This window comes from Elephas maximus, chromosome 2 (genome assembly GCF_024166365.1).
Source record: "Elephas maximus indicus isolate mEleMax1 chromosome 2, mEleMax1 primary haplotype, whole genome shotgun sequence".
In the NCBI taxonomy this organism is placed as follows: Eukaryota; Metazoa; Chordata; class Mammalia; order Proboscidea; family Elephantidae; genus Elephas; species Elephas maximus.
Genome location: NC_064820.1, coordinates 181,047,710 through 181,064,268, shown reverse-complemented (window position 1 = coordinate 181,064,268; position 16,559 = coordinate 181,047,710). Strand labels below are relative to the sequence as shown.

Below are 16,559 nucleotides of genomic sequence, written 5' to 3'. Positions count from 1 at the left end.
CCCCTGGCCACACAGCTAGTAAGTGGCAGAGGCAGGAATTCATACCCCTGCCATAGCCCAAAGGCCTGTAACAAGTTTGAAAAGCCAGCAGTCCTATTAGATATGTATTCACTTCAAGTAAATTCTTCCTCCCATCTACAACTCCCAGAAGAAGAAAGGTTTTACAGCTAGCTTCTGATTTTCTTTTATCTAAATTGTGGTTAATCCCAATATGAGTATGCAATAGAAATCCATTCTTTCCTTAGCAGGGGATTAAAAATCCTATTCAAATTGTACCATCTTAACCCCCTCTTTGGAAATACTCTCACAGCAAAAGAGATGATTATTACAAAACTTCAAAATTATGGAATCCTGACAAGTCTTAGTAAACATACAATTCATGTTTGTTGGGGGTAGAGGTGGCAGAGGACCTAGATTTTATCTGGCGACCAGAGACACCAAGCTAATCACTGCTTAAAATGGCTTTCACTAGTAAACACTGATGGAAACCCTGGTGGCGTAGTGGTTAAGTGCTACAGCTGCTAACCAAAAGGTCGGCAGTTTGGGTTAGTAAACACTGTGGCAGGTGGCAAACCCAGTGCTTGACACCTACATTCTACAGTCAAAGGGAGGGCAGCTTGATATTTTTAACATTACAAAGCAGAAGTGCTTACTCTGGGTTTTACAGTCCATTAAAGAGTATGGAGATGGCCTGTAATGGGCTTATAAACCCCTTAAAATCACACACATTTTCATGTTTTGCAAATATGGACATTTCTGGGGAAAGGCTTCTTAAGGGTATATGATATCCCCAAAAGAAGTCTGACAAAGTGGTTACAGTCAGACAGAGCCAACTCATCTACTTACTAGCTGTGAAGCTTGTAAAGTTATTGAACTGCTCTCATTCTCCCTCAATAAGATACCCAATTTTAATGTTTTCTACATTCCTGAGTCAGCAGTGATATAAAAGGAATAACAGACTCCTCTCTAGTTTTGGAAACCCTGGTAGCACAGTGGTTAAGAGCTACGGCTGCTAACCAAAAGGTCAGCAGTTCAAATCCACCAGCCGCTCCTTGGAAACTGTATGAGGCAATTCTACTCTGTTCTATAGGGTTGCTATGAGTCAGAATCGACTCGACGGCAACGAGTTTGGTTTTGGTTTGGTTCTCTAGTTTTACTTCCAACCAATCAATACAGCCTTATCTAGTTTACTTCTTCAATGTCTCTTTTGTCTATTTCTTCTTCTTCATCTTCATTGCCTTGGTTCATAACCCTTGCCTCTCACCTGGTTATTTCAATAAATTGATGTCTCTTTGCTTCCATCTCTCTTAAATCCATCTCTCTAGTTTAATCCCAAGACTAGCTAAAACGGCTTTATCCTGTTAGTTTCTTTATCTGTCACATTTTCTACTCCTGCAATGTCAAAGCCAATGGTAGGTCTCCAGGCATGTTAAATACTTCAGGTCTCCATACCTTTGTATGGTATTCTCCCTTGAGTGACTGGCTCCATCCTGCAACTCATACTCTTTCATGAAAGTCTTATTCAAGGTTTTATCTGCTCTACAGCCTTCCCTGACTGTCCCCTATTCCCTTTGTAAGCAAAGAGCCCAGCACATGACAGGCCCGGCTTAAATGACTCTTTCTATTAAACTGAGTAGTGATTTCTATGCTCCTTCTACTTCTGCAACAAGCACAAGGACCCTGTAAGATCTATTAGGATATTAATAAGGACAATCACAATTTAACTATTGCACGCGTTTTGTCCATCAATTTATTCATTTCACATTTTATTACCAAAAAGATTTGAGATGGAGGCCTGCTGTTATGCTACTATTTATTTCAGAGGAAGATCTTTAATGTGACTTCTAGATGTAAATTCTGTGATTTTATTAATGATCTTAGTATATATCGGAAAAGATTTTGAGGGAGGGTAAAGAAATGTTAGACATTAAAACAAAGTCACTCGTTTGTTTATAACCTCTCTTATTCCAGGCACCATAATAAAGCTGAAATAATACCTCCTACATGAAACAGTTTAACATTTAAGAGGGTCCCTGGAGGTACGGTGGTTAAGCATTTGGCTGCTAACCAAAAGGTTGACAGCTCCTTGGAAACTCTATGGGGCAGTTCTACTCTGTCCTATAGGGTCGCTATGAGTCAGAATTGACTTGATGGCAATGGGTTTGGTTCTCTCTCTCTCTTTTTTTTTGGTAATATAAAGATACATTTAGTTAAGGAATAAAGCAAAATTAGAGCCTAAAATTCCCAGACAACTGTAATGAGAAAAAATACATTTACTATTTATTCAAATGTAAATGTTACCCTGAGGTTCAAATACCTTAGATTTTAACAGCTCATTGGTCCTGGTTAATTCAATGAGCTGTTTCTCCAGTGAAGCATTGTCTGCAGAGAGAGAAGTTTTTTCCCTGACAGCAGCAGTTAGCTTTGCTTCCATCTTCTCAAACTCAGCTTCCAGGTCCTGGATCCGCTTGGCTTGAGCACCACGTTCCTGCACAAGAACACGAATCTGGAGGAAAACAAGGTGATAAATAAATGATTCACAGGTAATAATGCCAATATAAAGAGATGCTATTGATAATTAAAATGTGAAAGCTTCTAAATATCTCTGATTTTTACATTATGCCTTTAGACACTCTAATTTTACTAGCTGTTTGGACAATCAGGAAACCCTGGTGGTGCAGTGGTTAATGCTACGGATGCCAACCAAAAGGTCAGCAGTTCGAATCCACCAAGTGTTCTTGGAAACCCTATGGGGCAGTTCTACTCTGTCCTACATGGTCACTATGAGTTGGAATCTAATTGAGAGCAATGGGTTTTTTTTTTTTTTTTTTTGGTTGGGCAACCATAACCACCTTATGATACATCTTAAATATGTATGCATTTTACAACAGAAAGATTTGAATTGTCATAAACTTCCAGGTACAACTAAGATGTATATTCACTTTAAGGTATTTCTACCTATAAGAGTTCTTGTGTTCCATAGTTCTAATTAAATAAATTCAAATTACAGTTAAAAATACTAAACTTTTTTTTTTTTTAAGAAGGCAGAGCTAGGTGTCTGGGTAGACTTCAGTACCCGTTGCTGTCGAGTCGATTCTGACTCATAGTGACCCTATAGGACAGAGTAGAACTGCCCCATAGGTTCCAAGGAGCGCCTGGCAGATTAAAACTGCCGACCTCTTGGTTAGCAGCCGTAGCACTTAACCACTACACCACCTGGGTTTCCGTAGACTTCGGTTGGCATTAGCAATCCCTCCTACTGCTACTATTAGAAAAAAAAAAAACAGATAAATTACAAAAAACATTCTTAAACACATCAGATATTTGTGAAAAAGGACTAGATGAACTAAAACTCCAGAGAGAAAAAGAGCTCTTCCTAAGACAGTCAAGATCCCCAACAGTTTAGTCTCCAGGTTTTTCAAACTGTTAGCCCTGCTAACTGAAAAGCTGGAGGTTTAAGTCCCTCCAGAGGAGCCTTGGAAGAAAGGCCCAGAGAGCTGCTTCCAAGAAATCAGTCACTAAAAATTCTGTGGAGCATAGCTCTACTCTGACACACATGGGGTAGCCATGAGTTGGAATCAACTCCATGGCAACTGGTATGTTTACAAGACATGCACTTTAAATATATGAATACAGATAGATCGATAATAAGAGGATCAAAAAAAATTTACCATGCAAATACTAACCAAAAGAAAACTGGTATGACTGTACTAACAGCATACAAAGTAGACTTTAAGGCAAGAAGTACTGACAGTGATATAGAGGGAATTTTAAAATAATGAAATGGTAAACTGAATAGGAAGACATAATCTTAAATTTATTGTGCACCTAACAAGAACAATGCAAACCAAAAATTGACAGAACTAAAAGGAGAAAGAGACTAATCCACAATTAGAGTTGAAGAATTAAACACACCTTTCTCAGTAATTAAAAGATAAAAATATCAATGCAGATTAAAAAAGATCTGAATAAAACTTTTAACTCATTTAAATTAATTGAGGTAGAATACTACACCCAACAAGTACACATTATTTTCAAGTGTATATAGAACAGTTACCAAAATAGGCTACTTATTTGCTGGGCTATAAACCAAGTCTCAAGAAAGCATCACTGAAAAAGTTTGTTGTTGGTAGGGGCTGTCGAGTCTGCTCTGACTCACAGTGATTCTATGTATAACAGAACAAAACACTGCCTGGTCCTAAGCCATCCTCACAATCATTGCTATGTTTGAGCCCATTGTTGCAGCCACTGTGTCAATCCACCTCCTTGAGCATCTTCCTCTTTTTCGCTAACCCTCCACTTTATCAAGCATAATGTCCTTTTCCAGGGACTGGTCCCTCCTGATAACATGTCCAAAGTACGTGTGACGAAGAAGTCTTGCCATCCTCTCTTCTGGAAGTACTTCTTCCAAAACAGATTCTTCTGGCAGCTCATGGTATAGTCAATTCTTCTTTAGTCTTCCTTATTCATTGCCCAGCTTTCTCATGCATATGAGGCAACTGAAAATATCATGGCTTGGGTCAGGTTCACCTTAGTCTTCAAGGGGACATCTTTACTTTTTAACACTTTTAAGAGGTCTTTTGTAGCAGATTTGCCCAATGCAATATGTCATTTGATTTCTTGACTGTTGCCTCCATGGGCATTCATTGTAAATCCGAGTCAAATGAAATCTTTGAAAACATCAGTATTTTCTCCGTTTATCATGATGTTGCTTATCAGTCCAGTTGTGAGGATTTTTGTTTTCTTTACGTTGAGGTATAATCCATAAGGAAGGCTGTGGTCTTTGATCTTTATCAGTAAGTGCTTCAAGTCCTCTTCACTTTCAGGAAGCAAGGTTGTGTCAACTGCATGTCACAGACTGTTAATTCCAATCCTGTCGCTGCGTTCTTCTTCATCCAGTCCAGCTTCTTGAATTATTTGCTTACCATACAGATTAAATAAATATGGTAAAAGGATACAACCCTGAGATACACCTTTCCTGATTTTAAACCATGCAGTATCCCCTTGTTCTGCCGGAAAAACTGCCTCTCGGTCTATGTACAGGTTCTGCATGAGCACAATCAAGCTTTTTCTACTCTGATTTTTGTATTCTTATCAATCTGTTTTTTAAGCCAATATTTAAGTTTCAATAGTGACTGAAAATATATGAAATACCACTAATACAAAACGCTGTGAGCCAAATGCTAGGAGCAGAAAGAGCTTTAATATTCTTGACCATAAAATTCCCTATTCTTATATTATTGGCTTATAACCAATGCTTATAGCACAGCATTATAAAGTAGAAAAGAAAACAGCAAGATGATCTACATCACACTTTTCATTTCTTAGGTAAAGCTTAAGCTCCAAAAAAAGGGTTTGTCAAGACGAATGCCTACAGGGCCAAGCAGATGATAAGAATAAGTAAAAAGAGTCAGGTGAGAGTTGAAGACCAAATGCAGCACAGCCCCAGCAGATGGTTGCCTGGAGGGGAATGTGGAACTAAGCGTTGTCAAGTCTGATTTTGCAATCTATAGTTAGAAATCTGTATCTTTCTGTGAGAAATTTTATTTTTAAATAGACAACTAATCCAAATTAAACAGAGAAGCAAACAACAAATACCATGGAGCATAAATAGAGTTCTGTATTGTCAGGAAGCTCTATTCTAAAAGATTAAGCAACTAATCATCAGTTCTAATCCTGATTCTGCCACTTCCTTACCGTATATTAACTGAGACTTAATTACTACATCTGTAGATACTAACCTCTACCTCATAGACATGTTGTTGTTGTTGTTAGATGCCCTTGAGTCAGTTCCAACTCATAGCAACCCTGTGTACAACAGAAGAAAACACTGCCCAGTCCTGAGCCATCCTCACAATTGTTGTTATGCTTGAGGCCATTGTTGCAGCCACGGTGTCAATCCATCTCATTGAGGGTCTTCTTCTCTTTTGATGACCCTGTATTTTACCAAGCATGATGTCCTTCTCCAGGAACTGGCCCCTGCTGATAATATGCCCCATGTATACAGTTTGGACATAGGCATGTATACTCAGTAAAATGAGAGCCAATATTATTAAAGTAAATACAAAGAGGATCAGAGCATTGCAGAGTCACCTTGACATATTCTTGGTCCTAAGCCAACATTTGACTGTAATTACATAGAGTTTTTATATAGTGAAAGAAAATGCCCACCAGAAAAAGAGTCGATCAGCAATGCAAGCACCAAAAAAGGAGGGCCAGAGAAACAAAGTTGGCAGTGATGAGTTTACCATTGCTTAAAGAAGTGGATGTTCTAGGTCAGTGGTTGTGATGGTTAACTTTATGTGTCTGCTTGGCTTGGTTATGATTCTAGGCCAGATTTTAGACTGCTGCTGTTCCATATTGTAATGTACTTTAACGTAATATAATGCAATGTAACACAATGGAACGCATGCAATGTAATGTAATCACCTTCGATGATGTGACCTGATGTGATCAACCAATCAGTTGAAAGGGGAGTCTATTTGGGGGTGTGGTCTGCCTCCAGTATATAAATGGATGTTCTGGCAAAGCTTATGCTCTCTCTCTCTCTACCTTGCACTTTTCTCATTGCCTGACACCTAGATCTTGGAATGTAAGCCTGCAGAGGTCTCTGGTCTGCCACCTGACCTGCAGATTTTGGATTTGCCAGCCCCTGCAATCCTGTGAGCCAGCAGAAGTCTCCAGCCTGCTGCCTCATCTCTATGAATTTGGGACTTGTTAGCCCCTACAACTACATGAGCCATCTCCTTGAAGTAAGTCTGTCTGTCTCTCTCTCTATGAATATGGCTCTCTCTCTACATACATACATATATATATATATATGTATATATATATTATACATATATATATACACACACACACAGGGAAGAAGTACAGTCAGAATGCTGTTTACAAGGGAGGATGGCAAGACTTCATCTCAGTTACTTTGGACACGTTATCAGGAGAAACCAGTCCCAGCAGAAGGACATCATGCTTGGTAAACTAGAGGGTCAGTCAAAGACAAGAAGGCCGTCAAGGAGACGGGCCGACACAGTGGCTGCAATAATGGGCTCACACGTAGCAGTGATTGTGAGTATGGCGCAGGACAGGGCAGTGTTTTTTCTGTTGTACATAGGGTTGCAATGAGTCAGAATAGGCTCAATGGCACCTAACAACAACAACAAAAACAACACACATGTCTGACTGGTTTTACTCCTCTAGAGAACCTAAGTAAGACAGTGCTGTTCAATAGAACTTTCTGCCATGGTAGAAATGCACTATTTAATATGGTAGCCGCTTGCTGTTCGTGGCTCTTTAGCACTTGAATGCACTAGTACAACTGAGGATCTAGTTCTTAATTTCACTTACTTTTAATTAACTTAGTCACACGTGGCTAGTAGTATTGTATTAGTCTGTGCAGCACTAGGTCATGTCATTCTTGAGGAAGGTACAGAATCACGGTGCAGAGGGATGTATCAGGTTAGCATAGCTTGATCATAATCTAACTAATCTGCAAGAATTTTATGCTCACCAAGCAGTTCCCTAGATAGTCATTGCCGTAACACCTAGATTACCCTACAGGGAGAGTGTGCACTATGAGCGAATGTAAATATTTGACCCACGTATCTAACTGTAATAAACTGACATTGATTTTTATTTCTCATGAAGTGAGTTATCTTGACTCTGTCCTTGGTATGCTATCAAAGTTGAAAAGTTGACCCTGCTAGCTTACCATACTCACAACCAGGCTCTGAAATGCAGTAACCATGCCAAGGAATTGTTAACCTGTAGGCGCTGGTTTGGATGATATATTTGCTTTACTGTACAACTTCTGAAACTGAAATTGAATGTGCTTCTTAACTCTATGTAATTTTCTTTCCATTATATAGCACATTTATTTTCACTGAGTTGAAAGCATTTCTTACCTCTTTTTCCAATATCTTCAAGTTTTTATCATTCTTTTGAGATTCCTTCTATGTAAAAATCAAAGAAAAATGATACATACATTTAAATTAAATGCCACAAACATCGGAGCCAAAGTTGATTTTTAGTTATCAGACAATTAACGGTCCAAACAGTTAATTTCTATTTAAAGATTTCACTGAGTCTATCAAACTTTTTGTAGGTCACTTATTTGGTGTATGAAGAAAAAGGCTGTTAATATCTCAAAATATTTCAGCTTTAACAGTTTTCATCCAAATGGATCAGACTTTTTCTAACAGTCCCAGTCAAAGGAACAGGTAGAGAGTCATGAAAAAAGCTATAGGCTACCTCCCTTCTAATGTTAAATAGCCATACATTCTGAATATTTAATTATACTATCTCAAAAAGAAAAAAAAAAAAAAAAACTTAAAAAGAGCAATCAACTTAAACTTTGATACCTAAGGGGGGAAAAAATATACAGATGCAAAGAAATAAAGAAATACTAAAATAGTATAAAATCTTATTCAAATTTATTCATTACCTTTATTTTAAATAGGACACAAAGTTTTCGCACTACATCTTTTTATATCTAACAGCTTTTCTGACACAGTGACTAGAAACAGAATATCTTTTCCATCTAAAAATGGAAGAGGATGCATAAACATTTTGAACAAAATCTGTTTTATATATTTCTAAGTTGGAGGATTGTCACAACAGTCTTATGTTTATTAATTTCACACCCAATGGCATTTTCCATCAAAGGGCTATTTTTCTAGGTTCTACATGACCTTGTATGTAGTTCTCTTACCTAAAAGAATTTGTGAATTCTATAATTAATTCCAGTTGCAAAACTGTTTCTCCAAGAAATTCAAGTCATTTATACCAATTTCCAAGAAACAGTCTCTCTCTCTCTCTACATATATCAGGTATCAATAGGAACATAATGCAAGTCTCTCTCTCTCTACATATATCAGGTATCAATAGGAACATAATGCAAGCTACATATATATTCCAAAAATTTCTATTAGTCGTTCTTAAAAAGTAAAATTTTAGTTCTAGCAATATATTTTATTTAACCCAATACATAAAAAATATTACTTTCATATGTCATTAATCTTAAAAATATTAATGAGAAGTCACATACTTTTGTACTCAGAAGTTGAAATGTATTTTATAAAGTATACCGCAATTCAAATTCTAAATTTTCATTGAAAGATTTGTCTATATTTAGATTTCATAAAACATACAGATGAAAAAATAGATTCACATACCCAGTTTGTTCTCAAAACATTCGGAAGTTTGGTAATAGCAGAATTGAGTATATGTTTTTAAGTGTAAATTAATTAAAATGAAATAAAATAACAAATTTAGCTCTTCTGTCACACTAGGCACATGTCAAACGCTCAACAGCCACACGTGGCCAGTGGTGTCTCCACTGGACGAAACAATTACATATTACAGGACAAGAGACTTAGGTGACCGCCGAATGCATGAACGAGTGTGAGTTTAACCAATAGCTTTGGCTTCCCATCTCTGAATCTTTTTCACATTAAAATATCTATTAATTTTTGTAACTCTTTAAGAAAGTACAGCTGGCTTATGAACTAATAAAACACAAATAGTAGGCTCTTGCACAAGTCCTAACATAAAACTATTAGGAATTTAACCTCCCACTGTTCCTCAGCAGTTTCTGAGTAGCACACCTATGTTACACATTAGAATTTTCTTCCTTTCTCTTTATTAACAAACACCTATCCTTTCCCACAAACAAAGCAAACAAAAACAAAAACAACTCTAATGCTGTTAACATATCAAAACATCACATTATTTTAAAAGTTGTACTACGTAAGACAAAACTCACCTAGATACAGAAATGACTGAGAAATGAAGGCTATTTTATAATTCTGAACTATGGCGGTGTTGTTATTTGTCATTGACTTAATTCTAGGACATGTTTAAACATGATATATTTAGTAATGACCTGGCCAGAATGTTAAATTTGCTAGAGTCTTAATGATAATATGTTTTCACTACTTTATGGATTTACTTATAACCTTGATTTATACACTTATCTCATTCTGGTCAAAAACAACACCTTTTGGAAATGTGTTCAATGATACAGTTGATAAACCAACTGACATATAAAAACTTCTTACCTTTAATCCTGAAGTCTTCACTTTTTTTGCTGAAGCAGGCAAGGTAGTAGTATCTTTGTCAAAAGTAGGATTTTGTTGAGCTTCTGCTAAGATAGCAGAAAAATGAATTGTACAGATGATGGTTGGTGCTTACACGTTTTTAACCACAGATAAAACATCCAAATATCTTATTGCAGCTATTACTGGAGCAATATAAAGTTATTCTTTTCCTGATTGTATATTTCCAGATAATTAGTTCCATAATATTTTATACCCATCTAACATCTTCCTGATTTTCCTAATATTCCCTAATAGAAAGGTTAAAATAATTACTAAAAGGAGAAACTATGTATCCATGTGAATGCCTTGCTAAATTCTGTGACTTATACAACTGTATAATGATGCAAGTATTGAAACATTATATCTTTAAATTTAAATACTGTTATTCATAATTTTAAAATATGTGGATCATATAACCATTTTTTATGCCTCTCACAGCAAGGGGTCCATTACCTTTTTGTTTTTGAAATCGCTGTGATTTCTGAAAGGATACAGGCCCTTTCAATACTTCTGAAGTTTTAACATCATAAGCCCCTGGAGACGGAGCACAACCTAGAGGAAACACAGAACAGTAATGTGTTATCGAGTGTTATTTATGATCTTAAATTGAAAACATTTCATAATAAAGTGAGTAATATAAATGTGAAAACACTGTTAATAAAGCAAATTCCTGCTTTATGTAAAAAATAGCACAAAGCATAGCAGTAACTTTTACCATTACTTTTCCAAATGCTCTTTATTTCAAACGGATCAAAAGAACATGGACAACTGAGTAAGATAAAAAAGGCAGTCTTGGGATGAATAGCACGTAATGACAAGCCACACAGTTTTGTTATTAAGGACTGAATATGAGAAACAATGAAATATTTGTATCAACTCTACTCAGAGAGGCACTGAGGTAATTACCATCCGTTGCCAGAAATGAAACAATTAAAGATGTCTAGTCCTCAGGCTTTAGCCTGAAATAAAAACTTGTGGTGATAACCCATGTCTGGTTAATATCAATACATCAGACTGACAATGTGAGCTGCAATTTGAATGAAACAATAAAAGCAACCATGCTAATAGCAACTAAAATTCTGGGAGCACTTACTAAATGCCAGGCATTATCCTAAGCACCTTATGGATCTTATCTCATTTAATTGTCACAAGAGCTCTGTAATAAATTAATAACTCTAAATTTACATATAAGGAAGTTTAGGTCCAGGGAATATACAGAGACATGCTATTCAAAGTGCAAACTGTACTAGGCTATATTTCTATGTTCCAGGAATTTATACTGTGTAATCTCACTTAGATGAAGTCCCAAATTGAAGGCATTTCAGAGTGCTTATTCTCAGCAGAGTTGAGATTAGTCCCTCAGGACTTAAAAAACTGACCTCAGTAAAAAGCTTTAGATGATTACGAACTAGTAGATTTATACTACTCTCTGAAAAACTATACTTCATACTTTAGTATGGAGTCTCATGCAAATAAATAGAAATAGCAAGGAACCTTGACTATCCCAAGGCAACTACTGCCTTTCCCTAAGTGTTTTCCAAATGGTAGCAAGGGACTCATTAGTAGATCTGATTAGCATTTAAAAAATAAAGAAAAGAAAATATTAGTGTTTATTATGTGTCCATGCTAGCAAGTTAGCAAGTCAGTGTTAACAAGGTTAAGCACTGTTCTGTAAAACTTTTGTTTCAGTTATCTATGTGTAGAAATATAAAAAATACATTCTGGTTGTATTGTTAGGTGCTGTCAAGTTGATTGTGACCCCATGTGACAGAGCAGAACTGCCCTCATTGGCTTTTCTAGGCTGCAATCTTTATGACAGCAGATCACCAGGTCTTTCTCCTGAGAAGCTGCTGCGTGGGTTTGAACTGCCAACCTTTCAGTTAGCAGCAGAGCGCTTAACCGTTGTACCATGGGGGCTCCTTCTATCCTGGGTAGAGATATAAAATTTATTTCTTACTCTTGGAGCCAGTCAAAAAAATTTGAAAATCATTGTTCTCAGGTAGATTATAAAAACATCAAGGATAGAATTAAGTTCCCATACATCTATCGGAATCATGGCCATTTATATGCCCTGACACAAAGATTCCAAACCTTGGAATTCTTAGATTTAAATGTGTCAATAAAGGGTAGAGGCAGTGGATTTCCAATCAGGAGAGATAGTCTCAAAAGGAAGTACTATAGAATTCACTGGGATATTTAAGGGAGAGACTTAACAGAAAGTATTAATCTTGGGTAGCTCAGATTTCCCAAACCTCATAAACTGTTTATACCCTAGGGTGAGCAGAAACCAGAAAATCCTGTTGCTGTCGAGTTGGTTCCAACTCATAGCGCCCCTACAGGACAGAGCAGAACTGCCCCATAGGGTTTCCAAGGAGTGCCTGGTGGATTCAAACTGCTGAGCTTTTGGTTAGCAGCCATAGCACTTAACCACTAAGCCATCAGAGTTTCCAAGGTTGGCAGGGGGTTCTCTAAAATCAGGTTAATATTGCACATCTTCCTAGAACATTCCTTTTATTCATTTGGGTGGGGGTAGGGGAGGCAGTGTTGTTGTTGTTAGTTGCTCTGGAGTTCATTCAGACTCATGGTGACCCCACGTGTGCAGAGCAGAACTGCTCCACAGGGTTTTCAAGGCTGTGGGCTTGCAAAAGCAGATCACCAGGCCTGTCTCCTAAGGTGCCTCTGGGTGGTTCAAACCACCAGTCTTTCAGCTAGTAGTCAAGTACTTAACCATCTGTGCCACCCAGGGACTGCTGAAATCAGGCTAAGTATGGCATATCTTTCTAGAGCATTCATTAAACTCATCTGCTGGGGTGGGGGTGCAGGGTGATACCATAATTCTACTCTAGCTTAACAATTTGTCAGGTTCCATGTGATGAAATATTTGTACTGTATACATGCAAGCTGTCCTGTAGTTTGAGCTAGTCAGATGTCCTTGGAGTAGAGTACATTTCATTTATATAATAATTATATTTATTCAAATAAAGAATTAAGAACCTTGAGCCCTGGTGGCACAGTGTTAAGAGCTACAGCTGCTAATCAAAAGGGCAGCAGTCTGAATCCACCAGCCATTCCTTGGAAACCTTATAGGGCAGCTCTACTCTGTCCTATAGGGTCACTATGAGTCGGAACTGACTCGACGGCAACAGGTTTAGTTTTGGTTTATATGACAGCTTCCATGAGATGATTGACATAGTGGTTGCAACAACAAGCTCAAACATAGCAAAGATATTGAGAATGGTCCAGGACCAGGCAGTATTTCATTTCTCTTGTACGTAGTTGCTACGAGTCAGAGCCAACTCAACCACACATAACAACATGTTAGCCACTAGAGAATACAAAAAAGAATAAAATATACATTTTTTGACCTTAAGGAACCTACAGTCAAGTAGAGGAGGCAAGTTAAATATGAAACAAAAAAAGCACACAATATCACCATTCTTATTTTAAAGCAACTGAAAACTTCAAGTAAAACTGTCACCACTACTGGTAGCTGTGCCTTTACGGGGAAGTGTGGGAAGAGGCCAGGCTGAGGCTACAATTATCCTCCTTTGCGCTCTGCTCTTAGGGATCTCCTGTGGAAAAATGTGAGATGCACTGCTCTAGACCTGGCAGAACATTCAGAAGAAAATCATGATATAGAATTATAGTCTATCACTGGGACCACACTCTCATAAAGGGATAAGAGCTAACAGAAGACAGGAGAGTGGGCAGTGGTTAAGCAGCATCATCCAAGTTGAGAACAATTAAGACTATGCTTAACGAAAACATGTCCCTAAAGAGTCAAATTTGATAGATTCGGATTCAAGAACTGGGTTGAAATCTTGCCTATTTACTTACTAGCTCTTTGTGAGACTGTAGCACAATGCTATTTTCATGCTTTCAGTATTTTCCTTTCTTATGCTTAAATTTACTTAGATATGACTTGTTAGAAATCTGGGGAGAGAGAACATCAGACAAAAGGAATGGGGTATCTTGGGAGATACCACAAGCTTTCTGGAACAAAGGTTAAAATTATAACTTGATCCACAATGATCCAAAGCTAAGGCAGGTGGTCCATAATTGCATGCAAGCAAAACACTTTATGTATTACATTAAATAAATGCTTCAAACTTCACACCTTTGTATTTTCTACTTCTTCTACCTGGAATGGACAGTCCACCTTCCATTTTTCCTCGCACTTATCCTTCAGACCTCAGCCTGGATGCCACCTCTTCTAGAAGTTTTCTTTGAATCCTCAAATTAAGTTAGAAATCCCCTCCATAGCAGCCTGTCCTTTTTGTTTCTATTACAGAACTTCTCACAGCTTTGCAATGTCAGATTTACTTAATCAACTTCTACATTAGAAAAAACCGCTTTAAGTTGGGGTCTGTCTTAATCATGTTTGCAGCTCAGCTGAGTTAGCAGTATGGTGAAGAAAACACAGGAAGTACATCCAGATCAGAGTTCAAATCCAGCTTTGTCTGCCAATCAGTAGACACTACTATGTGCCAGATACTTTGTAGACGTAGGGAGACAATGCCCAATAGAACATTATGCTCTCTTCTCTTCCACTTTAGCTTTAAGACCTTTGGAAAGTTACTTCTACTCTTTGAGGCTCAGATTCTTTATCATTGAAGCAGGAGAGAAAAAAAAAATAGAACCTACCTCAACGCAGGGCTGTGAGGATTACAGGGGTAAAATAAGTTATCACCATACTGCTTCACGTATACAAGCGCCATGTAAATGTCAACTATTATTCCTGTAACTGTGAGCCTGAGGTACTGCATAATTTGTAGAGTTAATTTAATCTATTATAAAGCAAAGAAATTCTCCTTAAAAGCTTCACTGCTGACAGAATTAAAGTAGGTACTTTGAATATCTGGGGAAAAGAATACAGTCCTTGACTTTTCTAATTAAGAAAATAAGCTTGTGCTGATCCACTTGCACCTGGCCCTCCTTTATGAGCAGATTGGCACACATTTGTACATTCACATGTTAACTAATGGAAATTAAAGCTGTAACAAGAGATCACCAAATAGTGTATAATATAATGGATAAAGCACGGGCTTTGGTGTTCATTCTACCACTTATTGGCTGCTAAACCCATTAACCAAACCCACTGCCGTCGAGTTGATTCTGACTCATAGCAACCCTACAGGACAAAGTAGAACTGCCCCATAGGGGTTTCCAAGAAGCAGCTGGTAGTACTGTCGAGTTTTGGTTAGCAGCCGAGCTCTTACCCACTGTGCCACCAAAGCACCTGTGGGCTGCTTAATAGTTATAAAACTCCTCAGTTTTCTCATCTGTAAAATGAGAGCAATATTAGTACCTGGCTGTTGCAAAGAATAAATGATATCAAGTAGGGAAGACCTTAGTACAGATTGCTAAGCATTCACTAAATGAGTGCCTACCAACCACATCCAAGGCTTCCTGGTTATTGTGATTATGCAATGCAGTGGTTAAGAGCACCATCTAGACTAGTGGAGGCCCGGGTTCATACTTCAGTTCAGCCATAGATTGGCTGTGTACTGTTGGGAAAGTCTCAGCCTTTTTATCCATAAAATAATATTATCATTTAGGACTGTTATGGATTAAAAAAAGAACTAATAATCCATGTAAAGACTTAGTACAGTGCCCGGGGTATATGGTTAAACGGTCAAATATTAGCTGCCATCACTTTAGTTATATTGTTTTCATTAACTGCTACTGCCATAATTTTACACCCATGACCTGCCTTTACCAATCTTCCTTCATTTACGCCCGAACGGAACGTCTAAGAGAAACCCATAACCTCAGACAAAAAGCAATGCGCAAATATTCCTACTAGAGAGGCCTTCCTGGGCTTCAAGTAGGATTCCCCTCCTCACCCCTATCTCCTTCGCCCCGTTTTAGTTTCCCCACAGCACTAACAGTTTATTGAGTGTATTCGTCACTTGCAAGTAAGCTCCATGGGCAGGAACTTTGCTTCGCTCACTGCTGTATCCTTAGCATCCTGAACAGGGGTTGGCAAGCAGTGTTGTTGTTAGTTGTTGTGGAGTCGATTCGGACATGGTGACCCCATGTATACACCGTGGCACGTAGTAAACGCTTAATATATATTTGAGAAAATCAATCAATTCAGTGTGTCCCTTCCCAGCCCTGAAATCGCCTCATTTTTGTCTCCTGTGAAGGGAACCGAGAGAGCCAAGGAGCGTGAGAACGTCTCCCGTCCCCCAGCCTCTTTCCCCGTACGCACCGGAAGGATCATTGAATCTTTTCAGAGGCGCCTTAGGAAAGGACATGTTGCTGATCACCACTAACCGAAGCTCACAGCGCTCCTCCACAAACCGCCTGTAGACTATTACGCTCTACTCGCTTCAAATTCAAACCTCCCACTTTCTCCGCCCGTGAAGACCTCAGCCAATTGGAAAGCCAAAACCCTGGGGCCCACCAATCCCGCACTGGAACACTAACAGACCGTACGCAACATGCTCTCTCCCGTCC

The 16,559-nt window shown here is 38.1% G+C and overlaps 1 protein-coding gene across 2 annotated transcripts in view; it reads right to left on the bottom strand.

The window, feature by feature from the left end:
• Positions 1 to 16,393, bottom strand: part of HMMR (hyaluronan mediated motility receptor) — a 45,805-nt gene extending 29,412 nt beyond the window's left edge. Inside the window, exons 1-5 of one of the 2 annotated variants that reach the window (XM_049874271.1) lie at positions 16,312 to 16,393; positions 10,551 to 10,649; positions 10,059 to 10,144; positions 7,905 to 7,952; positions 2,318 to 2,506 (exon numbers count right to left, since the gene is read on the bottom strand). In XM_049874271.1, the coding sequence (XP_049730228.1) occupies positions 2,318 to 2,506; positions 7,905 to 7,952; positions 10,059 to 10,144; positions 10,551 to 10,649; positions 16,312 to 16,357 (468 nt within the window). In that variant the 5' untranslated portion in view covers positions 16,358 to 16,393. The remainder of the gene's footprint in view (positions 1 to 2,317; positions 2,507 to 7,904; positions 7,953 to 10,058; positions 10,145 to 10,550; positions 10,650 to 16,311) is intronic. The other variant, XM_049874272.1, reaches the window with a different exon arrangement.
• Positions 16,394 to 16,559: the final 166 nt, after the last annotated feature.